At 40.4% G+C, this 26,888-nt stretch overlaps 4 protein-coding genes and 1 long non-coding RNA gene across 7 annotated transcripts in view; all 5 read right to left on the reverse strand.

Moving 5' to 3' along the window:
- Positions 1 to 306: 306 nt before the first annotated feature.
- LOC115014084 (uncharacterized) lies at positions 307 to 4,715 on the reverse strand. Its single transcript, XR_003832858.1, has 2 exons — positions 4,651 to 4,715; positions 307 to 3,713 (listed from the first exon to the last, which is right to left on the reverse strand). It is a non-coding gene; the product is annotated as an uncharacterized LOC115014084 (long non-coding RNA).
- A 1,231-nt stretch (positions 4,716 to 5,946) lies between these two features.
- Positions 5,947 to 10,994, reverse strand: gucd1 (guanylyl cyclase domain containing 1). The gene is made up of 6 exons (XM_029440720.1): positions 10,580 to 10,994; positions 10,072 to 10,156; positions 9,302 to 9,467; positions 9,103 to 9,194; positions 8,385 to 8,626; positions 5,947 to 7,786 (listed from the first exon to the last, which is right to left on the reverse strand). The coding sequence occupies exons 1-6, from the start codon at positions 10,584 to 10,586 to the stop codon at positions 7,695 to 7,697; spliced, it is 684 nt and encodes a 227-aa protein (XP_029296580.1). The 5' UTR covers positions 10,587 to 10,994; the 3' UTR covers positions 5,947 to 7,694.
- A 954-nt stretch (positions 10,995 to 11,948) lies between these two features.
- On the reverse strand, positions 11,949 to 16,328 carry p2rx4b (purinergic receptor P2X, ligand-gated ion channel, 4b). Its single transcript, XM_029440706.1, has 12 exons — positions 16,186 to 16,328; positions 15,705 to 15,852; positions 14,802 to 14,873; positions 14,123 to 14,195; positions 13,925 to 14,021; positions 13,773 to 13,853; positions 13,330 to 13,471; positions 12,779 to 12,912; positions 12,601 to 12,694; positions 12,440 to 12,505; positions 12,255 to 12,359; positions 11,949 to 12,138 (listed from the first exon to the last, which is right to left on the reverse strand). Exons 1-12 carry the CDS (start codon positions 16,326 to 16,328, stop codon positions 12,106 to 12,108), a joined length of 1,188 nt encoding a protein of 395 aa, XP_029296566.1. The 3' UTR covers positions 11,949 to 12,105.
- A 2,013-nt stretch (positions 16,329 to 18,341) lies between these two features.
- On the reverse strand, positions 18,342 to 22,248 carry LOC115014054 (zinc finger and BTB domain-containing protein 26-like). 3 transcript variants are annotated; one of them, XR_003832853.1, is made up of 3 exons: positions 22,152 to 22,248; positions 19,245 to 20,677; positions 18,342 to 19,141 (listed from the first exon to the last, which is right to left on the reverse strand). XR_003832853.1 is itself a non-coding variant. In XM_029440699.1 (2 exons), the coding sequence occupies exon 2, from the start codon at positions 20,649 to 20,651 to the stop codon at positions 19,374 to 19,376; it is 1,278 nt and encodes a 425-aa protein (XP_029296559.1). In that variant the 5' UTR covers positions 20,652 to 20,677; positions 22,152 to 22,248; the 3' UTR covers positions 18,342 to 19,373. The 3 variants fall into 3 exon arrangements, 2 of the variants coding, with proteins under 2 accessions (XP_029296559.1, XP_029296560.1); XM_029440699.1 differs by having other exon boundaries at positions 18,342 to 20,677; XM_029440700.1 differs by having other exon boundaries at positions 18,342 to 20,677; positions 22,175 to 22,228.
- An 857-nt stretch (positions 22,249 to 23,105) lies between these two features.
- Positions 23,106 to 26,888, reverse strand: part of LOC115014037 (sushi, von Willebrand factor type A, EGF and pentraxin domain-containing protein 1-like) — an 88,054-nt gene continuing 84,271 nt past the window's right edge. Inside the window, 6 exon segments of the mRNA XM_029440677.1 lie at positions 23,106 to 23,247; positions 23,776 to 23,869; positions 24,283 to 24,322; positions 24,995 to 25,244; positions 25,765 to 25,858; positions 26,188 to 26,374. Of these exon segments, the coding sequence (XP_029296537.1) occupies positions 23,220 to 23,247; positions 23,776 to 23,869; positions 24,283 to 24,322; positions 24,995 to 25,244; positions 25,765 to 25,858; positions 26,188 to 26,374 (693 nt within the window). The 3' untranslated portion in view covers positions 23,106 to 23,219.

The following is a 26,888-nucleotide window of genomic DNA, read 5'->3' on the forward strand; positions in this document are numbered from 1 at the left end:
CTCCGATAAGTTCAGTCGTGCAAACAATGTAAAAACATTTCATGGCTCCAGCTCGTCACTCGCGGTCGCTTTGGGCGCCGGGTAAATGTGACATTTACTACAAACTACATTATTAATTAATCCAGAATTAAAATGATCTGAAGCAACTAAATAATAATAATCTGATGACATCATATAACTCAGACATTTGTCTGCATCGACTACGTTTATCTAAGAAACGTCTTCAAGGACTTTAACTTGTAATGTTTTTAATATTTATACGGAAGTTAAGTTTAAACTTCTTCAGACAAAGACGACAACAAAGAGTTTGTTTCAAAGGTTTTATAACTATCGTCAGAAAACAATAACATAAAACCAGATTATCATCGTAGTGTGCACTTAATACTGTAGCTTAGTCTCTCACACACACAACACACACACACACACACACACACACACACACACACACACACACACACACACACACACACACACACACACACACACACACACACACACACACACACACACACACACACACACACACACACACACACAGTGATCAGGGGAAAACTAAATGTGGCATAAAACAAAAGGCATCATGGGAAACAAACTAAAGCAGGTTCAGTGGAATCATCAGAGCATCTTCAAGTAAAGAAAAATAAACGTAGCGTGATGACGACAAAGCTCTGTTCACATTCCCCAGACATGTCGCGGCTCTGCACCGCGTGGAGGTGGAATGTGCTTCTTCTTCTTCTTCTTCTAGCTTTCTCCGGCCGTCTCTCCATCAGCACACGCTGGACCTCGTAAAGTCGTGACGCGTGACACAAAACACATTCCACCTCCAGGATGGAGCGACTTCCAATCCGTCTGGAGCTCCTGACGGGAACCAAGCAGAACACATAACCACCAACTGTTGGATGATCATCCTTTAGCTTCATGGCGTCAACAAACCAGGAAGAGTTCACCCACAAGTCATCGCTCTGCGTTTCTTCCAGAGCTGCAGGATTACTCCGAGTGAGGTTGTAAACACACGTTCTCAGATAGTTTCATGCATCGAGACTTTTCTCCGTTTGATTCTTCGTTGGAGGATTGAGATTGTCCTTTTGTGGGTGAACTCTTCCTTTAACAGAGCGCCAACGCTGTCTTTAAATAACGGCGGCACACAGAAGGGAAGCTGCTGCACACGTCGTGGTGACGCGGCTCGGCAGACGGCAGGATGCCTTCTGACTCGTAGTTTCTGATTCTGCTTCTGATACGATCAGACTCTGAAATCAGAGCCGTGTGAAGCCACCGTTACTGTCGGTGCTCCTCAAACCACCAACGAGGAAGACATTGTTTTATTAAGGAAACCATTCGCACACTGCGACACACCTGTGAGCGAAGAGAACCTGCAGCTTGACGCCTCGCACGCCTCGGCTGAACGTTAAGGCGGGAGATACAAACAGCTGATCTCAGTGCAGCTGCGACGAGGACGACTTCACACACAAACGATGGAAACCATGTAAATAAATAGAGAACTTGTCGAGGCACACGCAGCACATCACACGTGACACTTTAACCCCCACCAGCATTTATAAGCAGTGTATAAACATTTAATAAGAAGTTTATACAAGTTTCATTATTATCACTATTCACTATAATTTAGATGTTTATTAAAGTAATAACTCCTCCTGTGGACACAAAGTGGAGGTTTCTGCATAAAGAGATAAAGAAGTGAAACAGTGTTAATAATAATAAGAATAAGTCTTTATAGGAGAAGTTATCATTGACAGTTAGAAACCATTAAATGTTTGCATCCTGCTTATTAAGACTAAACGTGGGACTTTAAGTGTTTCGCACATTAACGTCTGACGTGTGCAATAAAGAATATAAAGTACGCGTTGGTCCGACAGCGTCAGTACGAACACGAGACGAGTCGACGGCAAAATGTCGAATCATTTCTGCAACAAAAAATAAAAAAAGGTTTTGCAACATCTGCTGTTAAAGAAGTTCAACTTATTGAAGATTCACTCGAGTGAACGAGGAATCCATCCTCACATCGATGTGAAGGCTCTTTGATCCGACGCAGCGGCGATCAGAAAGGTGCGTCTGGTATGAACGAGCGCACACGTCCCCGACAGGAAGTTCATCGTGAGAGATTCTGTTTGACCTTCAGGCTGATGAAGCTCGAAGAGCAGCGTCGGTGTCTTTCAACCTGGGTTCTATTTTCATGTTTGTGTGTAAAAGATTATTTAAAACACGTCCACTGAGGTCGTCTCTGCACCGACAGCTCGCACTGAAGACGTCCCGTAAAAGACTGTAACGTCCCGGCTGAATGTTTAGCTGCTTTCCACGACGTGGACGCGACAAACACCCGATCGAGTGACACGCAAAGAGAACGGATTCTCTGTCGCTCCTCTCGGAGCAGAAACAAACGCCTTCAGTGGACGTGCTTCCACAAAACAATCTCCAACATGGGAAATTAAAGGTCCAGTTTGAAGAATACCAAAGTTTCCCTTTAAGTTTCCGATCCAAACAGAAGTTAAATGTCAACAACACACTTTTATCAAAAGACTAAAAACTAGTCGCTCACACTTTGGTTAATGGAATGATGCTGCACGATGATGAAGGAAGTGTGAGTGCAGCACATGACTAACAACGTGTGCAGGGATGTCGTACACGTCCTGTGCTTGGACAGCAGCCCGCAGCCGAGGAACAATCACAAGTCATCCAAGGCTCCGAAACATATTTGGCAACGACTCCTCAAATCTTCAGCTTCACAAACTGTAGTGAAAAGACACGAACATCGTGTCCTGATCTCCTGCATTAAACTCACACAGGCACATAATCCACGTCTGCGTCCTGACGTCCGGAAGACTTGGTGCAAAAAGGCGCTCGCACTTCCTGTCCGAGGAAACCTTCAGGGTTTTCGGGGAATTCCAGCATCACTGACTTTAGTTTGTGACTGTGAAGAAGACTTCACATGCAAACGGGTCATTCAGAACATGACGTGTTCCAGGCTGCATCATGTGAACACAATATTCAGATGGATGTTTGGCTCATTTGGAATGAAGCACTTCCCATTTGAGACATGTGGGACGTGCAGAGGAGACTCTTGTTTCAGGAGCACGCTTTGTATACGTTGCAACAGTCTGCACATAGACGGGAATATTTGTAGTCATTAGAGACGTAAACAGCTTCGTAGGAATACTGTAATAGTGTTTAGAATATACTTTCAGGCCTCTGACGTCAGATTTGCAGGAATTCCCCGTCGACACCCGGAAACGAGGTTGAAGGAATCTAAATGAGGCCGGAGAGAAGGCACGGAGACTTGCTGCTCATTCAGACGTCAAGCGAAGGCAGAGCGGACGTTTGGCGTTCCATCGCTGGTTGTTTTGTACGTTCAGCAGCGTTACTGTAACAGTGGCCCTCGCACTGCAGCGCTACACAAGAAGCCTACGCTGCGCAGGAAGGATGGAGGAGCTGTGTGTGGTGGGGGGTCAGCGCAATACTGAGGGCCGTCATGCAGCGCGACTCTGTGGTGTGGGGGGGGAGGGGGGGGGGGGGGCAGTGAGGTATAACAGTTGAGAGGTTGCTGAGAGCTCAGGAGGGCTGGCGTGGCTCCGATTGTGCTGCAGGGGGGGGGGGGGGGGGGGGGGGGGTCAGGTCTCAAAGTACTTGTATATCGCAGTGACATAGGTCATCACACTCTGCCAGTCCGGCCTCTCTGTGTGCACCATCTCATTTAAGTCCTGGAAGAGACAAAGAGACCGTTAAAGAAGTGACGCCTCGAACACACGACGACACTTTATTACAGAAACTAAATCATTTCAGTTTCCTAAAATAAAACCCACAAAAGATCTTTTGTATATCGAGTACTTCCCTCAAGAACATGTTCTCACATGCCTCCACAGCAACAAACAGCAACCAGGGAGAAGATGCTAGTTTCTGTACTGCTGTTAGCCAGGCTAGCTTTCCCCCCCGTTTCCAGTCTTTATGCTAAGCTAAGCTAACCGTCTCCCTTTACCGCAGACATGAGAGGTATCAATCTTCTCAGCGCGTTTCCAAAAATGTGGATTCAAGGTTGGTAAAATCATCTTATTCCACACTGACGTTATAATATATTCTGTACCACACCAAGCAACACAACGTTCACAGTTAGTGACTATTATTCAAAGGATTCAGTGTTCCCCAACACGTGATGTCTCACGAGAATCTAAGAGTTCTGTGTCGCTGCACAGCGTAGGGACACATGTTTATGAGGTTAAAAGCAGAACTACAGACGACAAACTGTACAATTTCAAACCATGTCGTAGTGTCTGTTAATGAGTAGAAGAGTCAGCGGTGTGTTTGACATTAACATGCTTAACTTTACGAGTTACTGCGGCACAGAGAGGTGCAAAGAGACAAAACATCACGTACGTAAATGTTTCTGCACACGTTCCTCTGAGGAAACGTTACGTAACTTCATTACAGTGTAAATAAAATATAAAAAAAGAAAACAAACATTTATGGCATTATAACTTTGTTTTACTGCACAAAAGACAGTTTTAGTTCTCTCCACTTCTCCCCATGAATCTGTCTCCATGGAGGTGCAGGATTGATATATTGCAGCGGGAAACGAGGCGGCGGTGCATTAAATGTGAGCGAGGGTTTAATAAAGTAACTTCATATTGGTATAAAACTTACCAAAGTGCATTTGATGCCCACACTCTCTGCAGCCTGGAAGGCTAAAGTGAAGTTTCTCCTCTGAGAAAAGAAGAGAGTCAAAGTCACACCCAGCAGGAAACAAGCAGCTTTAATGAGCCATGATGGGTTCAAGGTCGAGGGATTTCTGGCCGCTCTACTTGCCTTCTCCTGGCTGCTGAGCTCCTGGTAGGGGATGTGTGCCGGCAGGTAGGTGTGCAGCACGGCGCAGAAGGCCAGGCCGTCGTTCCAGCTGCTGCTGAAGAGATGAGAGAGAGAGAGGAGAGAGAGGGGGAGAGAGAGAGAGAGAGAGAGAGAAGAGAGAGCGAGGAGAGAGATAGAGAGGGAAGAGACGAGAGAGAGAGATAGAGAGAGAGGAGAGGAGGAGGAGGAGTAGAGAGGGGGAGAGAGAGAGAGAGAGAGAAGAGAGGGAGAGAGAGAGAGAGAGGAGAGAGAAGAGAGGGGAGAGAGAGAGAGAGGAGAGAGAAGAGAGGGGAGAGAGAGAGAGGAGAGAGGAGGATAGGAGGAGAGAGAGGAGAGAGAGAGGGGAGGAGAGAGAGAGAAAGAGAGAAGGAGAGAGAGAGAAGGAGAGAGGAGAGTGAATGAGAGGGGAGAGAGAGGAGAGAAGAGATGAGAAGAGAGGGCGATAGAGGAGAGAGAAGAGAGAGAAAATGTTAGATAGAAGATAGAGAGAAGAAAGGAGAGATAGAGGAGAGAAGAGAGAGAGAGAGAGATAGAAAAAAGAGAGGAGAAGGTAGAGAGATAATAGGCCGGGAGAGAGGAGAGATGACGGAGATAGGAGAGAGAAGAGAAAGGAGAGAGATGAAAGGAGAGAGAAAGATTGAGAGATAGAAATGAGAGAGACAATGAGGAGAGAGAGAGGAAATGAGAGAGAAAGAGGTAGATAGAGAGAAGCGAGATAAAGCGAGGAGAGAGATAGAAAGGAGAGAGAAGAGAGCGAGAGGAAATGACTATATATATAATATATATTTAACTGATATATAATATCTATCTATAAATGATATATAATTTTAATATATATATAAATGATAGATACTATATTATATATATAATATAGAGTAATATATAGGATAAAATAGTATAAATGCTATATAATCTAATATAAATTAATGATCTATAGCAACATAATGTAGTAAATAATACATAACAGATATTATATATAATGTTAGTAAATAATATATATTATATATATAAATAATATATATATATATATAACATATGTTAGTAAATAATGTGGCTCTTTAAATATGTATTTACAAAAAGAATAACAAGGGTGGATCATATGTGCAAGTCCTTTAATCACACAACATATAATAAATGCAGCTCTATGTTTAATAAAAAATAAAGTTTGTGGTTCAAGACGTGCCGTTTACTTTACTTTACTCTTAAAAAGCACAAACAGGAAGAAATCCCCTTTCATCGAGTCAGAAAAGCAATTTCATGTTTAATTTAAATAACACATAATTATGTCTGGTTTAAAGAGTGTAGTGCAAAAACTTATACATAATACCAAAAATAAAAAATAAAACAGAGTGAAAGAAAGGAAAGTTTTCACAACTTCCAAACAGAGAACGTGAGTAAAAAAATGACGTTTGTTCTGCCAGACGATCAAAACAAAACTCCATCGTTCCACGTAGCCACGACAGCAAAGCAGAGATGATGCTGTTTGTTTTTCCCCCATTGAAGTGAATGTTTCAGTGTCAACCCACTGTCCACGTGCTTCTGCAGGCAGGTCGAGTCCCGTAGACAAACAAGCTGTTGCATTGGATGAGCAGTCCTCTGATGTCACACTTAAGGGCATTAATTACCTGAGACTCTTCAAAACACAACGACTTCCTGTTTCCCTGTTGATGTAGAAGAAAGTAACGAGGTGAGTGAGGAGAAGGCAGGTGGAGGTGAGGCTGGTGGCTGCTGGTGAGGAGCCTCTTCAGGACACAATGAGGCCAAGTCCCGCCCCTCCCCGCTGTCCCCCATGGGACGTCATGTTCCCGTTTGAATTGTGCCATGAATTCCACACGTTTGTTCATTTAACATACTTTTGCAAGTAAAGAACAGTTTGTCGTAAATACAAAGTATAAGACTGAAAGTACGTAATAAGAAAGACTGCAAGCGCAGAAGTCTCGTCATAACTTTGTCTCCAGCTGAAACTAAGGTGCGGGTCAAGAAAGTAAAGAAAGTCGCAGTTTGACGTAGTAACAAACCGCTCATTAAACTACATCTCTCGTCTCGCACAACATACGTCTCCAACACGTAGCTAGCGTTAGCTCAGTAGCTATGTTCCACGCACAAATGTAGCGTCGTCTTACTTGACGTGTTTTATCGAAAGAGCACGACGATACTCGTGTGAGTAAATCCCAAGAACGAAAGCAGAGAGAAAGTTATGACGTCACTTTCGGGCTTGTTTGTAGTCTTTCTTACGTTTTTCAGTCTTAAACTACAACTTTACGACAAACTTACTTTCTCGACTTGCAAAATTATCTTTTGAATTGTCAAACTTCTTGCGTATACTTACTGGCACAATTCAAACACGATCATATATTTACTCGCCGTTGACTACCGTACGTAATCTTTCCAAAATAAGCTCCATGGTGGTCCACCGGAAGGGGCGGGGTTTATTGGATAACCTTCATCTGCGCTGGATTATGTGCACACTATTTCCAGGTAATCTTCCTATTCAGTCATGAATCCTACGTCTCATCTACTGCAGTTTGAATAGTCCCAATATCAGTCATTAAAATTCCACAAAGACGCAATAAAATGAATTTGGACTATCAGCTCAGCAAAGAGGATAAAAAAATAAATTCAATATAGATTATTATAATCCCAGCGTTTAATCCTTCAGGGGTCGAGTCGTGTTGACAGAGCGGTGAATCTGCAGCAGCGAGCGGTCGGGCTTCTGAGCACCGGAGAAGATGGCTCCAGGCGATCGACGACGGACAACGGGAGCCGCGAGTCCGAGACTGTCGATCTGCGGCACCAGGTCGCCACGGTGATGAGCTGCGGAAGAGTGACATCATCACTGTCCATCAACTCTCCTTGAAGATCAACAGGATGTCCTCATCGGTCCCGTAGCTCCGCCGAGCCTCCTCGAAGGTGCTGACGCTGGTGCAGCACACGCCTGAATATAAACACACAGACACACACACAGACACACACAGACACAGACACACACACACACACACACACACACACTCTTTTTATTAGTTTTCATATTTCAAAAGTCACATCTTGTCACGTTTAGTTGACTCATCTGTCGCATTATTTTATGACTTCGTCGCCCTAAAAAGAAAAGAAAGTCCTTGAACAAAATGTTTAATTTGAATGAAGTGATTAGTTTGAATTAGTTTATTTCTTTATTAAATCATCTCTCTGTACAGAGTAAGTGGTCGGTGCGTGCCGCCCTTCGTGAGCAGCAAACAGAACAAACTGTTTTTTGACTGCAGTGAAAATGTTGTTTTTGCAACATTTTTACGGCAACGTCGGTATTTTTCAACCTGGCCCCCATTTCCACATGTTTGTTATTAATGCTGACAACAACTCAGCACTTGTGATGGAGTTTCAAATCTCTGGGTTTGAAAATAGCTGGGAACATTTGGAATAATGTTTGTACACAACTTTTAAAGAAAGGCAGTTTTCCCCTGTAGCCTGATAGTCACTGCGTTCTTATCCCAGTACAGCGATGCCACATGTGCTTTGGACATTATGAGATCACTCACGGTCAGAATACGCAGGGTTGTTGTAGAAAACGCAGCCGGTGGTCCTGTTGAAGCCGCACACGACCACAAAGTGACCCTGGTACTCCGGCTTCCTGCAGAAACACTTCTGGCCCACAGGCAGGAAGCAGCAGTACTTGACAGGCGAGGAGCAGAGTTCACAGGTCAACACGACAGCGTTGACCAGCACTATGGCCACGTGGCCCTGCTCCAGATGAGACTGGATTTCCTGAATCGTCACAGAGCTACGAGAAGACATCCACAAATACATTACAGGTGTTAGGTTTACTTCGTGTAACCGCTGTGTTCACAGCAAAGACGAAGATCAGTTTTCAGGCGGCGCGGCAACATACGAAGTCAAAGACTACGAGTTAGCGCCGAAACATTCTCCTCCATTTGCAAACGTTATTGCAGCCGTCTGTGGCCACCTGTCACCAATAATAAACATCTTAAATGCTGGTTATACATTTTAAAGTCACAGTTTGTTGAACTTAGATGACGTTATTTTGAGTGTTGATGGAGAAACTACAACGTTGGATCCAAACTCCCTTCAGAACAGTTCAAAGGTTGACCTGACGAAACACGACTGCAGACTCTTTACAAATGGGCATCATGATGTGTTTATGTCGGAAACCTTTCGATCTGTTTATTGCAATTAAATCACAGCAAAACCTGCAGTAAATCAGAGCGATGTGAATAAACGTTTTCACAAAACACTCACCATTTCTTCACTTCCACACCTTTGCTCTCTGCATTAAGAAAGAGCTCATTCACTCGGTCTTCTTCTGTGTCAAAGTGTTTCTTATAGAAGGTCTGCAAATCACACCAAAAGACAACAAACACAGTATCACACACACAGAACGATAATCACCCCAATCTGGTTAAAGGACATTACTGATAGCGTAGACTCTGCAAAGTACCTGATTCCTAAAGCCCTTATCGACTCCCAGAGTCTGCGTGCAAAAGCAGTGTTTGATTCCTAGATGGCACATGAGGTAAGCCAGGTCAATAGTCCACACACTCTCCGTCAGCTTGAGCTCCCAGCATGCTCTCTGAAACTCCTCATCGCTGACTGGATGGAGGTACCTGCGAGAGAGGACAGTTAGAGACGGTGAATCCCGGCGGGTTAGACGCAGTGCGGCCGTGTCACACTATACACGTAAAGCAGTTCTATGTATGTATACTAAACTAAACAACGAGCTCAGTTTGGGCGTGTGGAGTTACTTTACATGAAACATTGTTAAGCAATTCAATTACAAAATAAATGTAATTGTAATCAGTTACTGTGATTAAATAAGTTACAAATCAAATGATATCAAATATTATTTTTGGTAAAAAGCTTTTAAAGTAGAAAATAAGATTTATTCTGTTGCTCTGTTCAAATCTTAATCTTAAGTTTTATTAAAGAACTTTTAATACAAGTTTGACAGTAAGTGTCGAGTACTGTTGTGAAGTTTAACCTGCGGTTTAAAACAATTACTACTATACTTCGATGAGGTAAATAAAAGTTACAGGGTAACTAAGCGTTCTAATGTCGAGATGGTGGCAGCAAGTGAAGGTTCTACATCTGGTTTCACATTTTGGTGGAATTTAGGATATCATCTGTACGGTGATGACTGCAGTTATACAAACGTTACATAAAGCAAACATGCTAAACATAATGAAATAAGCAACTTTACTGTGCACTTACTTCAGCACCATCCTGGAGCAGGCTAACCCACAGTCCCAGTGGTACAGCTGCCGAATGACAGGAACATCCAGCAAGACTGCATCCTCTGAGAGAACCAGGGGCGTGATCATTACAGACTGTACACTGATGCTGCTTCCACTTCAGTTCAAACACAAGTACAATCAAAAGACAGAATGGAGATAAGTGTACACTATCATAAGCTATCTGAAGCTTGAGAGCAGAGAGCATTTAAAATACTTACACAGTGACATTTACAACCTACAAAACACCTAACACTAACCAAACCTAACCGAGCCTAACTACTAAATGGTCCCATCAGTCTAAACATTGGTTAAAATAGATTAGACATAACAAACCTTAATGTATTTCAGAGTGGAATAACTAGTTTTGGTCCCTAGCCGTTTAAGGTATTCAAACTTTGACATATTGTATTAGCAACTGCAGCTTTAAGCTCTTTCAACAACGTTAAGCTAGCTCAATGTAGCATGAAGCTCCTGACATCACTTACCTGTCATTCTGTTGTATTCGTTCTTCAGCTTAACTCAAGACAAGCTGGTCAGTCTTGTTTACAGCAGTTAAGCCGGGGTTGGGTTTCTTCATGGATGCTAACTAGCAGAGACCAGCTGCCCCACTGCAACTTTAGCTGACCGGCTAACAGTATAAACTAGTCTGTTGGCAGGTTAGCTGCGAGGCTAGCTCCTCGAGACACACCACTGCTGCACCATACAGTGTTTAGTTAACCAAACAAATATCAGATAAAAGTAAGAAACATATTTTTTGCCAGTTTTTGTGACGGTGCCTAAATCTAAAAGCAGCGCTGCTTCACTTCTCTGTTGTTTGCTAGCATACTGACTGTGGAGCTTCGTCTTCTTCTTCGTCTTCTTCTTTGTTGGCGGTTGGCAACCAGTGATTTGGTGCATCACCGCCACCTACCGGACTGGAGTGTAACGCAGAGGTTTGACAGGAACAATTCATAATTCTCTCGATTACTCCTTTAAAAATCAATTAGATTATTGCATTCTTTTTCTGATGTCTTTCCTGGCAGATTAAGAAGACTCTTCTTCTTTATTCGGGAATGTAAATGTATTTAGACACAACTCTCTTTGGTTGTTCTTATGAGAGAACTAACACTGTACTGCAAATGACTTAAGCATATGAAAAAGAAAACAGCAATGTCTCTAAAGCCCCCTTGCTTTTTTAAATGTATTTTTGTCTTTTATTAGGTTATAATTCTGTTTACATTTGTGTGCTCTGTTTTCTAAAAAGCCTACTACTGATGATGTATTATATTTCCATATATTGATGGACATTTTATATCTATATACATAAAAGAAGGAAGCTTCTTCTTGTGCTTGGTCATGTTGTCCCTTAAAGTAAACTGCCCCCGTGCGGTGGAGTCTTCTCCATTTGTAACACAAAATGATAACACATTTGTTCTGATTGGTCTCAATTCTTGAAATCTGGTATGGACACACTTTGAGAAAATATATATCAGTACAACTTTTTAGATCACATGACAAATCACACTTCTATCAATAGTCAAAGTCAGGATTTAGGAAAAATGAGGAAAAAGTCCAACATTTAGTTTATTAAATGTCTTCAGTGGTGAAAGAAGTACTCACATCCTTTAAAAATACTTAATTACAAGTCCAGAATTTAAAAGTACAGAAGTATTATAAGCTAAATGTACTTAAAGTATGCAGAAAGGCTTATTCCAAAGTGTTATATTAATATATTATATTATGTTATTCTGCATGTATCACTGACTAAATACATGTAAGAACATTTTAATGTTGTAGTCCGTCAATGTGGATGAGTTCTTCTGGGTACATCAGTACAGCATCAATCATATATAAGAATAAGTTACTAAAGCTTTAACATAAATGTAGTGGAGTAGAAGTACAAAGTAGCAGAAAATAGAAATACTCGAGTAAAGTACAAGAGAAAACCTAAGAACCTAAGTGCACTTGATTTGAACTTAGTTACATGAAGGATGTTTTTGGAGCAGGTTCAGATTCTTCTGACCTGAACCTGCTACTGGGTTCCATAACTGGTGCTCGTTAACTCCTGTATTATATAAAGATAAAGAAAGAGATTAACTGTGCACTAACGACTGACACACACACATAATTATGAAATACTTATTACTGTAAGAAGTGAGGAATGTAAGATGTGAAACTTACTGCTTCAGCGTCACCGTCCTCATGAAGGTGTGTGACTTTATGTCTGCTGTAAAGATCTCCTTTCCTCATGCATGTCAACATAAACCAGTCAGAAACCACAGGAACCTGCAGGAAAACACTCACATCCTGCGTATCATTAAAGAAAACATTTATTTGAATCACACATCAAGTGCAGGACGACTCACCAAACTGAGGAAAGCTAAAGCTGCACCCAAGTTCACTATGGTGGGTACAATGCTAAACCTTCCTGCCTGCAGGATCAACAGAACAGGATCATCAAAGAGAAGAGAACTCACACTTTCTGTTTATTCAATCGTTGCAATTTCAAGTTTAATTCTGGCCTCACAGTTCCAAATACAATGACGTCAAACCGGATCCCGTACGCTTTGAATAAGGTTCTGAACTCCTCTTCGTTTTGGGTTTTGTAGTATTTTGCAAACCTGAAAACAGTTTAAAAAAACCTTTTTATTTCCAGTTGAATCCATTTATTGTTAATGAGTGTTTTTTGTTTAACATGTTGTGACCTGAAGTTGTATCCAGGAGCCAAATTACTGGCAGGATCTTTGTCCAGCCTGCGGAAGCTGTACTTGGGGTGACAAGTCTCTGCCCACCAGTCCAGGTCACAGCTCCAGTCAATAATAATACCGAGGACACCGCCCTGAGAATACAACTCATTAAGCAGCCGTGTGTCAATAAAGAACAAAGTCTGTGACTTGTTGTTTCTTGTCATCATGATGACACGACGATGAGTGACATATTTTATGGATATTTCATATTATATTCAATGCATCTCAGTAACAGTGCAGAACAGCTGATAAACTGCACAGTTCACTCAAACTGTGAACGCAATAACTGCAGGACGTTTGAGTAAAACGAATATTTTCTGTGAATGTTGCATCAGAAGATCAGTTTTTATGTTATTTTAAGGAACGTTTTATACAATTCTGTTTGTTTTATGTTGTTTTTTAAACAATCATACGTTCTTAATAGGCTCCTTTTCTAACAAATGTTGTGTTTTCTTTATCATTTTAATCACTTTTACAGCTGGAATTCAAATATTTACTTCTGGACTCACCTTTACAGCCATTTCTTGAAATTCCTCTCCGGCCTCTGAAACGATGTGTTTGAGGCGGAAGATGGGGCATTCAGGGTCTGTGGCACGATGGAACTCACAGCTCTGCAGGTACGAGGAGCTAATATGTGATCCTATGTTTCTTCTGCGGGAGGAAGAAAGACGGTGTAACACATAAAGACAAACAATAAATAGTGTTGGGGACGACATGTAATCAAACTTCACTAAGTTTCACAGGGAAATATTGTACTTTTTATTTCAATACATTTATTTTATAACTTTAGTTACTTTGAAGATTCAGGTAAAAACTTTATTGATCTTTGGTGAAATGCACAAGTTCACTAACGAGATGAATACATTAATCATTAATGCATCAATTATTATTATATATTCTAATTATTATATTCTATATAACACATGTTTGCATTAACTCTGATATCACTGACCTGTGAAAGTTAAACTTCGGGTACGTTATGCTGTTTTTTATGAACAGAGTGAAGTTCTCCGCTGAAGCCAGCAGTGCACGTCTGTGGGAAACAACACGTCAAGCTTCGTCTACATGACGCTGTAACTACAACAACACTGCACGTGTTCTTACTCGGGCAGCTCAGAGTCTATTTCCAGAGGGCACCATGAGAGCACCTCGCAGGTCCGGACAGTCGTGGAAAAGTTCTCACACAGCCCGGTCTGTATACCTGAGTGGAAGAAAAGAAATGTCAGGTGGTGTTTTCTGTATACTGTGTACATCATTTATAGCTATAACCTGTGTTATTCTGATGCCACTCTGATGGCCCACCGTTGCCTCGGGGGTCACTCAGTCCCTCGATGCAGTCACAGTCATCCACACACGTCGTGGACGGGTTTGGAAGCTGGAGGAGAAATCACCAGCGTTAATCTGTCAACTTGTGTGACCCTGTTAAACAACATTATTGTGCCGCTGAACTTCCTCATTGTTGTGTTTCTTTGTTGCTCTCCAGTTGACTTGTTTCCCTGCTGGTATGTCGTCAACTGAGGGTTAACGAGGTCTATCTGACAAACTGGACAGATGTGAGGTCTATGTCTCAGAACTCGTCAAAGTGCAGATAGACCTTGTTCACCCTCAGGTGACGATGTGTCCGCGTGTTATTGTTCCAGGTCAACACCAAAGTCAATGTTTTCTTCCTTTATTACATTTCAAAAGCTAATTGTATTTGATACAAACGTTGTATAATCCTGCAAAACCCAATAAAAAATGTTTTAATATTTGCTGGTTCCAGCTTTCCAAAAGTGAGGATTACATCATGTCATGAAGATCTGAGTTTGTACTGTGGATATTAATACATAAGATATTAATGAGTTTCTGATATAAGACGCAAACATCAATCGATTCGTTAGGACAGTAAATTATTAATCAATCATTAAATTCTGAAGTGTTCTGAATCCCCATTAAAATGGTCAGAGCATGAACACAACACCAGGTAGTGTCAGGGACTCACCTCCGGACATCGTGTCTGAGTTTGATGGGGGGTGACGACCATATTGGTTAAAACAAATAGTGATGTCTCTCCCTGTCAGACAGAAGAGAAGCACACAGGTCACACAGATCACACAGGTCACACAGGTCACACAGATCACACAGATCACACAGGTCACACAGGTCACACAGATCACACAGGTCACACAGATCACACAGGTCACACAGATCACACAGGTCACACAGGTCACACAGATCACACAGATCACACAGGTCACACAGGTCACACAGATCACACAGGTCACACAGATCACACAGGTCACACAGATCACACAGGTCACACAGATCACACAGGTCACACAGATCACACAGGTCACACAGGTCACACAGATCACACAGATCACACAGATCACACAGGTCACACAGGTCACACAGGTCACACAGGTCACACAGGTCACACAGATCACACAGGTCACACAGGTCACACAGATCACACAGGTCACACAGATCACACAGATCACACAGATCACACAGATCACACAGATCACACAGGTCACACAGATCACACAGATCACACAGATCACACAGATCACACAGATCACACAGGTCACACAGGTCACACAGGTCACACAGGTCACACAGATCACACAGATCACACAGGTCACACAGGTCACACAGATCACACAGATCACACAGGTCACACAGATCACACAGATCACACAGGTCACACAGATCACACAGATCACACAGATCACACAGATCACACAGGTCACACAGATCACACAGGTCACACAATTTGTATTAATGACTCTCCAGTTTTCTGATTCTTTGTTCAAACACGTGCAGAACTCAAGATAACGTGATGAGTAATTATTATTATATTCCTTAAAGTTTGTGTGTTCTTGTAATAAAGATGTTTAAATACCTGAGGTGGTATAACATAATCAGCCACATCCCAAAACTTCCAATTACCGGTAGACGTGTTTGTGAAGGCGAAACCTTTGACTTTAGTGGTGACGGTGCTGACGACAGATTCTTTCTCCTGGTAGGACTTCTGCACCACACACACATACCTGCCGGGTCACAGCGGACCAATCACCAGGCAGCAACAATATTTAGTATTAGTAATATTAGTGGTGGTTAGATCTGCAGCACTTCACACTTTATACGTTATAAGTGATTCTTCCTGCAAAACTGTCAGAAAATTATATTTTCAGCCTCAAATATGTAGATTTCCAATTTTTTCTTTGTTTTATATGATATTAAAGCGACAGAACAAGACTTTTAACGACATCACATGGAACTTTGAGAAACTGGGACGAACATTTTTCACTATTTTCTGACATTTTATAGACCAAACGATTAATACACAATGAGAATATGAGTGGTAACTCCATGTTACTTACCCCACCACATACAGCAGCACCAGGAGCTGCGTGAACCTGAAGACACATCCTACCCGGACGTTTGGAATAACCAACGTTTTAACTGTTTCATAATGAAACACGTGACGCACGCAGCTCTGCCAGCAGCCTGCGGTCCTGCTCATCGCTGCACCTCCAGGGATGCACTGTGCAGCAATGAAGAGTGGACACAGCTGCACTTATTCATATAATACCTATCAAATGATCTTCGGCCTCAGCAGGTTTTACATGCAGTGCACATGGAGTATAAACCCAGTCAGAGACGATCAGAATAAATTATACGTTTGCATAGAGCGAGTGTCACACAATACAAAGAGCAGTTTACAGTAGTGGACTGTAACTAAGTACATTTACTCAAGTACTTGTACTTTATGTGAGTATTTCCATTTCCTGCTACTATATACTTCTACTCCGCTACAATTCAGAGGGAAATATTGAACTTTTTATCCCATTACATTTACCTGACAGCTTGTAATCATGTCATATTATAGTTTAAGATAAAACTTTATCAATCATTTGGTTAAATTCACAAGCTACACAACAGTATATATATATAGTAAAAAAAATATATAGTAAATATATATATAGTAAATATATATCTATCTATATATATATAGTAAAAAAAATATATATATATAGTAAAAAAAAATATATATATATATATATAGTAAAATAAAAAGATATTTTTATATATATAGTAAAGAAAAATATATATTTATATATAGTAAAAAGAAAATATATATATAGTAAAAAAATATATATATAACAAAATAAAAGAAATATATAGTAAAAAAAATATATAGTAAAAAAATATATATATATAGTAAAAAAAAAATATATACATATATATATATATAGTAAAAGAAAAATATATTTTTATATATAGTAAAAAGAAAATATATATATTGTAAAAAAAAATATATATATAGTAAATATATATATAGTAAATATTTATATATCTATCTATATATAGTAAAAAAATAAATACATTGTAAAACAAAAAATATATATATAGTAAATATATATATATATACCAGCTGCAACATTAAAGTGATGAACAATATAATATATATTATTCTGAAATGGGCCGAATGTGCAGAATAAGTACTTTTAGTGCTTTAACTCCGTCTTGATGCTAATACTTTAATACTTTAATACTTAAAAAGTATTTTAAAAAATGAGCGTTGAAGTGATCACAACACACACAGTCAATAAAAGCCTTTAACTTTAACAAAAGGCACCAATAGAACAATATTAATAGTGTTTTACTGAGTCCCTCTCGATGTGTTTAACGTGCAGGGTCACGATGAATAATAATCAGCATGTTGTGCAGCCGGAGTTAAAGGCTGGTAAAAACATGTGTGTAGCTAATAGTTGAATTCATACTCTATGGTTTCTGTATGTTGAACTTTCTGTGTCTTATTGAAGCTGTTGTTCTGCACGTAAAGGATTTCACCTGTTTGAAGCGGATGTTCCTGCAGGATTCTTTGCACTTATTGTCACTTTGGACAAAAGCGTCGGCTGAACTGTAATGGGATGTGGGATATACAAGTATGGTTGCCATTTTTAGTTATCTTACAGTTTGAGTAATTAAGATACAATGAAGATGTGACATAAAAGAATAAAAGTTTTTATAATTTTCTGTCTAATTTAAAATAAATGTCCTTTTGGTTCTCCGTCAGCGATGTTAACTTTTCTTTCCACAAACAACTTTATTGCCTGTGTATTTAAATGTCTCTAATGTTGAAGCTTTGTTTGCTGGTGCAGGTTTTGTTCTATGTCGTCGCTCTTTATGTTCAAAAGGTCAAGAAATAGATGCAAATTTAACAAAATGGTTTGCAAAGTGGCAACTGCTCCAGTGGCGCCCGGCACAACGGACCCGTGTTCTGCCTCGCCACACATTTACATTCACACCTTCAGATACTTACACTGCAAACTGTTAACTGATTAAAGCCTCCGTGCTGAGGGGGCTGAAACATTTGTGCTTTTTCTTCACTGTAAAATGATGATCTACATAATTAGAGATCCGTCAGTATTAAAACTAAATCAGAACTTAGTTTTTAACATTTCATCGGGGGTGCAGTATTTACATTTAGTCTGTGCTGTAGTTCCATAAATAGAATTCTCATGTGCATGAATGGTGGAGAGAAGTGTCAGTTTTTATTTATAACACACATTGAACCATGAACACAGGACAGAAACAATGTCACTCTGGTCCAATAGCATCTCATATAAAGTCTGTATAAAAAGAACCATTTCAGTTCCCATCGATACTTTGGCGTCCCATTTGTCACCGGCGTAGCTTGCCTTCAATAAAACCTTTTTTCTGCCCACCCTCTTTCAAGTTTCGTTTAGTTATGTCGTCATATTCACACACGTAAGACAGAAAGGCTACAGTAGACTGTATACACAATATACATATGGATATTTTATCCACTGGACAACATGGACACAAAGACATGTTTATTCATCAATAAAACTAATGAAGTAGTCAATATGTTGTGTTTCAGTGCACAATGTTCAAGTACGATACGAAGGCATCTACAATGTATTGTAGAAAATTAAAAAGCAGTCGACAGTAATGAAACTCCAGTGAAATGTAGACCAGGAGAACTTCTTCTTTCATGTTTGTATTCACCAGTTAAACGCACCAGGATGACACTTTACCTCCGCCAACCCGCCAACCCGCCTACCTTCAGCTCCGTCTGATTACAGAAACGCTACAGCCCCGATGTTCATGAAACTTAGTGAAAGAGTGGATCATGGACCGAAGAAGAACCCAGTACATTTTGGAGCAGACCCGAATCACGGGGCGGATACACGCATTATGTTTCACAAACATTACAAGATAGGACATTTGTGTTGCATTCATGTGATTTCTGAATAATCAGAAGAATTAGTTCCCGACTGGAGAAATTCCGGTGACGCCCCCTCGAGTCTGAATAGCAACAGATAAACAGAAACAGATATTACAGGTTGTTTACACGCTTTGAGCAATAAAATACAGCACATCTTCCACGTGTGTGAGCTCATGAACATACCGAAGTGGGAGGAGCGACTTCCCAACTCGGGTCTGTGCTCTCACACAAAGAATAACGGGCGCTACGCTCCAGCTGTCTGAGGGGGAGTCTGCATTTACATGACATTCTACTGAAAAAAGTCCAAATATTTCAGATTTGCCCAAAATCAAAGTCAAGCCCTCCGTCGTGCAGGTTGCGTTCATTCGCGTTGTCGAAGCTGTTCTTCCCGTGGATCTGTTTTAGGTGCTTGCGGAGAACAGGCTTGTGAGCGAAGACCATGTCGCAGTAGTTGCAGCGGTGTGGCTTGTCCCCACTGTGCAGGTTTAGGTGATCCAGCAAAGAACACTTTTGAGTGAAGGTCTTCCCACAGATTTTACACTGGAAGGGTTTGATGCCGGCGTGGACGCGCATGTGTCGGTGCAGGTTGCCCTTCTGCGTGAAGGTCTTGCCGCAGAGCAGGCACATGAACAGCTTGTGCATCTTGAGGTGGTTTGCGTAGTTCTCCAGCTGGCGGAAGACCCGGGTGCACTTGGGGCACTGGTGGTACCACTGCAGAGGTTTGTCGTAGCTCCTCTGGTGCACACTGTGTTTCTCTGCAGGAGGGGATGGAGGCGGAGGACTGAGCGGGTATCTGGCCACGCCAGGTGGAACCGCCGTGTCACTGCCACGACTGTCCACAGTGGAGTTGATGAGGGAGTGCTGGGGCTCAGGAGAGTGGAGGGAAGGACGTGGGCTGGTAGGGAAGTGACCAGTGATGGAGCTTTCTGCTCCGTCAGACACAGACTCCACCTTTACTATAGTGATATCACTCTCCACCACGCCTTGCTTTGGACGTTTGCCTAAGATCTGAAGAGGGGACATAGGCTGTATGATCACATCATCATCATTGTTGTCACCCCCAACCTGCACCTCCTCCTCCTCGTCCTCCTCCTGATGGACAGTTCGAACCTGAGAGCACTCTTGCTCTCTCTTGGTCTGGGAGGATGACCCCTCTTCTTTTTCCCTCCTCGTACCCACATCCACCTCCAGCTTGTGTGCAGGTTTGATAAACTTGCTGAGAGCTTGAGTGCACTGCTCCACAATGTGGCCCATTTGGAGGAAGCTGGCCACGGTGAGGTAGTGCACCAGCTCCAGCTCAGGAAACTCCAGCTGACCCGTGTAGCAGGACAGCAGCAGCTGCCGGCCCACCTCCGCCTCCTGGATCATTGAGATCTGGACCTCCCTGGAGTCCTGCTGAAGGATGAACTGGTCCCTCAAGAACGACGAGCCGGCAGCAAACACTACCTTGTGACCGGGGACCTCCAGCTGGTTGATGCGCACAGTGACATCGCAGAAGCGTCTCTGGTGTCGTAGGAGGTTCATTTTCTGCAGCATGGAGTCCCCAAATGTGGCGAAGCGGAATTGCAGGATCACCTGGTTCTGGGCCATCGTGGACCGGGCCAGCAGCAGCGCACCTGTTCAGGACAAATACAGATATAGCGTGAATTTTATATTTTGTCTTTAAAAAAGATGCGATGTGTAAGATATGGACAGAATTTTAGTTTGAAACATTCAGAATTATGAACATTATCAACAGAATGTGACGCAGTAACGGTGTCAAAGACGTCTCGGTGTTGTGTTGCAGAGATCTACAGAAATGAGCATCTAACTGAGTAGCCCCGGCCCGGCCTGTCTGGGAGTAGACTTTACTTCCGTTAGCAGTTAGCTCCCTCGCCTCTGCCAACCGGGACCCAAGCCAATAAACAAACTATCAAAATGTACACGGATAGTACAGCCCGGTTAGTGGCACAGTAAACACAAAGATGGCCAACATAAACTGTAGCGAAGCCACATGTGAAGTTTAGAAGATAGCAGTGTTGTTTTGACAGCAGTTTGTTTGCCTTTCGTATGGTCCCAGTAGTAGAGGTGACATTCTGCCCTATATTACTTTGGATCATATTTTACACATTGCACCTTTAACTGTTACAGTCTTACCTGCATATACAAATACAATATATTTAGTGTAAGAATACACAACTGTAGTCTCTCCTGACATTAAACACTATATAAACTATATTTGACATTAAGCCAATACATGAACTAAAGATAATAAACTAACTATCACCACCTGCCTCAATCACAATCATCACTATATCATCATAACCAAACCTGACGCGCTCATGGATAGTGTGACTGAGAACCAGACCTGGTTTAAAAACATGTCAATTTAACACGAGTAAGCGTGTCCGTCTCATAAGCTAGCTAACGTTAGTTATTCAGCGGTTAATCAAAAAACATTAGGTTTCAATATATTTTCGGAAGCACTGTCCACTCGTCAGTTCGGCGTTTAACGACTCAAACACAGGGTAACAAAACAAATCTAATTATAGGCTAACGTTATTTAGCTAACTGTTAGCGAAGTTAACGTTAACTGGTAACCTGGTGGTGTGTAGCCTGTAAATTAGGCAAAAAAGATTAAATTGTGTTAAATAATGCTTATAGCTGAAAGCCGAATTACATGAAGTGATAAAACACGTTTAAAACGATCTACTTGTTATAGTTTCACTAAGGTTTGTCGACACAAAATACATTAATGTGAAACTGTCCCAATTCTAAACGGAGATTGGCACTTACTCCGAGTACACTGGACCATCAATGTTAGTTTAGCGCCATCGGTAAAGTAATGTTAACATATTGGCTTTTTCTAAAAGGAAAATATTACTCTTTGTGTTTCAGCAAGACAAAAAGTAATCTTCTATAAAGTGACTCTCCAGTGCAAACGTTAGCTAAAGCTATATGTAAACAATCGATCACAACCCGCCTCCATCTTTCCATTTGGCCTACGCCTCCACTCTTTAGCTCTCAGGCCGCTAACGAGCAACACTGCAGCTGAATATCAAACTCTTTCACCATGTTGTTACTTTACCGACAGGAATAAGTGAGGTGTACCTGTTCACCCTCTGTAAACACACCCGTCAGAGATGGGTTGTCATCGGCAGGACACTGGCTCTCTGTCCGGGGATATGAACGCGCTGCTCCGGATGCGAAACCCCTTTAAAGGCCCAGTACAAAGTTTACATAATAAGATTTAAATAAGCCAACATTACGCCTCCTCTTATTAAAATCTAAACATAAGTATAATAATCATATTAAGGTAAAAAGGCCTACAAACAACAATCTTCTGTTAAGTGTTAATAACTCACATTTACAAAGGCCATAACCTGCGATCACACACACTATATGGTATTTCTTTAACTAACAGACATGACCACCACACTTCCTCAGTTCATTACTTACATTAAGGCAAGTACATTTTACATTACAAGTTTTCTGAAAGTGTATGTTTAAAAAAGCAAATGAGGCATTTTCTTATTAATGATGTGCTAAGTTGCATACTTTTCTGGTACAGAAATGTAAACATTGCATAAAGCCAGATTTAAAATTCTTGTTTCATTTTGTTGACATGTTAGTCGAATGTTTTTACAGAGGGGATTTTGGATATTTCTTTGCATCACTTTGTGTCATTGGACTCAAGGATGAACTGATTAGAATTTGGTGGTCAAAGGTCAAAGGTCACTGTGACCTCACTTTTGGCCATAACTAGAGAATTCAAATGCTAATGACAATTTCACACAAATGTTTAATATGATACAAATTGTGGTGACATTTTGGACAGATTTGGATGTAAATTATACATACTATATAGATAACTATAAATATATAGTATTCCCTGGAGAGTGCCTCCGATTTTTATTGCATATGTATAAACAAATAAAAGCAAACTCTAACTGTAGTCTCTGATAATGGGAGCGTGTCAGAAGGTTTATCAAACTAAATTGAAAGTCTACACACTGGATTGCTTCTAGTTCCAAGATTCACATCCAATAATCATTCAATCATTAATGCAGTGAAAGACAATGTTTATTATAATTATTTACAAAATGTACAAAACAAAACGTACAGATAGGAAGTCAAGACTGTAATTAAAAAACAACACAAATAAAATGACATCAGCACTTAGGAGTGGCATGTCCTCTTGAAAAACCTGGAAAAGAAGACAGAAAAAACAGGTCAATAAATTACAATTATAAGCCCTGAACTTGTGCAAAAACATCTTTCATTAGTGAAATATAACTTTCACTACATGCAGGAAACAAAACAATGTAGGAAATGCATGTATTTCATCTTTGAACTCTTAAAATGACACTAAAACTACTGGAATCACTATAACTGTTATTATATATAACAAATAATGTAATAATAAACAATAATAATATTTTTATCACATCACAGATAGGACACATCTTTTAGTGAACAACTATCAAACAATCTTAAATAAAGTCATCATAAATTATAATCCTGCACAAATAAAGTCTTTCTTACATGAGAAATTCCTGGATTTAAAATAATCAGTCTTTTACTTTTCTGACGTATTTTCACATCACTCACGTGAGAATATTCACGATTATTATCCCAAAACAATCAACTTATTGTGAGTTTTTATTTTTCTGCTGACCTGCGATGAAACCTAATATCGTCCCCTCCCTGTATTATATTGTATTATCTTCCGTACCAGCTGGAACTGTATCCGCACATCATGAAAAAGGCCACCAGTCCGATTAACGCCGCCGCAGACAGAGAAGAAACCCTCAGAACATACGATGTACCTGCAACAAGGAGAGACTGTGAGAGTAACTGGCAGCTGCTTCTTTTTACATTTTACAGTGCTTTATAAAATACTTTGTTATTAATAATAATAATAATAATAATAATAATAATAATAATAATAATAATAATAATAATAATAATAATGTAAAGAACAAATGTAGTAATAGACAAAGAATGCCATGGTTAATGTAAAAAAAGATTAAATAAGATTAAAGATATATTAAAACAAGATGTCAGAAAATGCATAACATAAGACGTCAAATAATAATAATATAAATAATAATAAAATAATCAGTACCCATATTTGCAGCAGGCTGCCTTCTATCTTCAGACTGTTGTAAAATGTATTTTCCCAAAATATCTCTCAATTAATAAAATAACAAACAATGACTTTCTGATTTGAGTATTTTACCTCTTACTTCAGCCCACAGGACGCAGGAACTTTTTAAAGCCTAGGAAAGAAAACATTCAGGTAATTTAACAAGTAAACTGCAAAGTTTGATAACGTTTCTAACCCCCGGCAAAACTTATCAGTGCGTTCAAATACACATACTACCAAAATATTTATTATGTCACAACACACAGTATGAACGCAGTATGCCAAAAACACCAGGACGTCCTGAGTGCAGGGGATATATGGTGCAATGTTGTTTTTAAGACATTCAGCGAGGTTAAAATACTGTTTCTGTCAATGGAGTCCGGTGGCTTTGAGAAGGGCGTATAACATCTATTTCTCTGAATTAAAGGTTTATTTTGATCAAACCAGAGATGGTGATTGTTGGAATAGTGGAAAGACGAACAAACACAGTTTTGATGAGTTGTATTTTGTTTCTGTTGAGTTTGAATGAAGTGTGTTTTATGATGATAAGTGAGGTAAAATTACTGCTTTTGTCAATGGAGTCTGGTGGCTTTGAAGAGAGCAAATTAACTGTATGTTTAGTTAGTTAATTATGATAATTGTCCAAATCCCTGTTGATTTTATTTATTATATAGTCACTTAAAGAAGCGTCACATAGCATTGCGCCGGGTGTCATGTTTCCGATAAATACCGAGACCACTTGTCCCGGAAATGACCCCACTGAAGACAAAAGTCAGATGTTAGTGTGTGACCTTTTTATACCCACCGATTTCCACTGACTGACAGCGCGTAACATGATATAATAGTTCCTGCCGTTCTCCAGTGGTGCATTGAAGAAGCCTCCATAGTCGAGTCCATCCCCGACAGTGAAGTTCATCTCTGTCCCGACATGTCGGACATCAAACTGGGCAGTGATGTATTCTGCTGAGGACTTTATTTTGGGGTTTGAGCTCGCAGGAGAGGAACAGTCAAACATCACAATCCCCTCCACAGGAAGCACAAACACCTGGTACAAACTGCAAAATGAAGAAAGAAAAATAAAGCAGGGCTGCACTGAATGTCTTTTCAAAGCTCATATTGATGTTTTCTAATGAAACTTCAAATGTCTGTTGTCATATTTTCTGACGGCATCACAAGTGTTGATTTTTTGTCATTGTGGTTGTGTAAATGTAATTATTTTGCTTTTAGATTGCTGCTAGTTGATACAGGTGTGTTTCTCCCTGATATAGAAGATAGTAAGTCTCAACAAAGCCAGGTCTTTCATTGTATCTGTTGGGCCTTAGTCTGTTTATTTATATGTTTATAGGCTATTGATGTGATTTTTGCACAATTTTTAGCCGTTTCAATAAAAAGGGAAATCGTTTAAATTCGATTCTTGTCCTCATTAGACAATAATAGTAAAGTATAATATAAGTAACTTCAAGTTTGAAGAAAGTACAGCTCCAAATATCCTCGGGACAGACCTAGTATGCATGTGATATTATATATATATATATATATATATAATGAAATATAGCATACATGCTCGGTTGTTACCTTATTGGGTCCAGTGTGTTGGCTGATCTGCGGAGCCTCAAGGTCGGTACAGGAGTTTCAAATTCTCTGTAGTACACAGCTGGTGCTGGAGGCACTGTCAAATGTTATTGTTAGTAATAATACATTTAATTTATATGGCGCTTTTTCCAGATACTCAAAGACGCTTTACAATAGAAAAACCTTTCATACAAACAAACATACATACAAAAACGTACACACAAGAACAAACAACAAAACTAGTATAAAGAAAAATACATTATACAATTATATTGGCCCTTAATATGACAGTTATTTCATCTTATTTTTATTTCCCCATGCACATATACGGTATATGTATAGAGGTCTATATTCTTTGTGAAGCACTTAACTCCAGGTTTCAACATTTAGTCAGAGTAAATGTAAGAGTTGTCTGCACGATGGTACCTGGTAAGCTGGTGCTGGTGGTGATGCTGGCTGTGAACCTGGAGGACACTGCAGTGATGGAGATGCTGTAGTTTGTGACAGGAAGCAGGTTCAGACAGAGCTCCAGCTGGTCGGCCTTCGAGCTCACAAACTGCTTCCTCCTATCATGAAAGGACCTCTGGAAGTCTCTGGATCCCACGTACGTCACCTGGAAAGGAGTCAGAGTCACAAAACCCTCCATACACGAAGCAAAGAAAAATTCTGGTTTCTACTAGGGATGTAGAAATGTAGTAGTCTATACCAATACCAGTGAAATTCCACGGTATTCGATACCAATTAGATACCACAGTAAAAAACTAAAACAAAACAAATCCCAAGTACTTCACCATAAACTCCTTTATTACTGTTTGCATACAGGTTTTTGTTAGGAAGTTAAACAGGTCACAATTCCCTCTCTAATATCTATTTTATATTGTGTTTCTCGCCAAAAATAATGTTTTACAAGACTACATTTGAACACATCATAATAACGTTATAATTTTAATTTGTACTGAATAGAGCCTGAACGCACCATAGTGCAACTATGTAACCTCACTCCACCGGCTGCTAACAGCTAACTGCTAACTAGTAACAGCTAATTATTAACTTCTAACAGCTAACTGCTAACTGCTAACTGCTAACAGCTAACAACTAACTGCTTACTGCTAACAGCTAATTATTAA

The sequence above is a fragment of the Cottoperca gobio genome, chromosome 9, assembly GCF_900634415.1.
Source record: "Cottoperca gobio chromosome 9, fCotGob3.1, whole genome shotgun sequence".
NCBI lineage: Eukaryota > Metazoa > Chordata > Actinopteri > Perciformes > Bovichtidae > Cottoperca > Cottoperca gobio.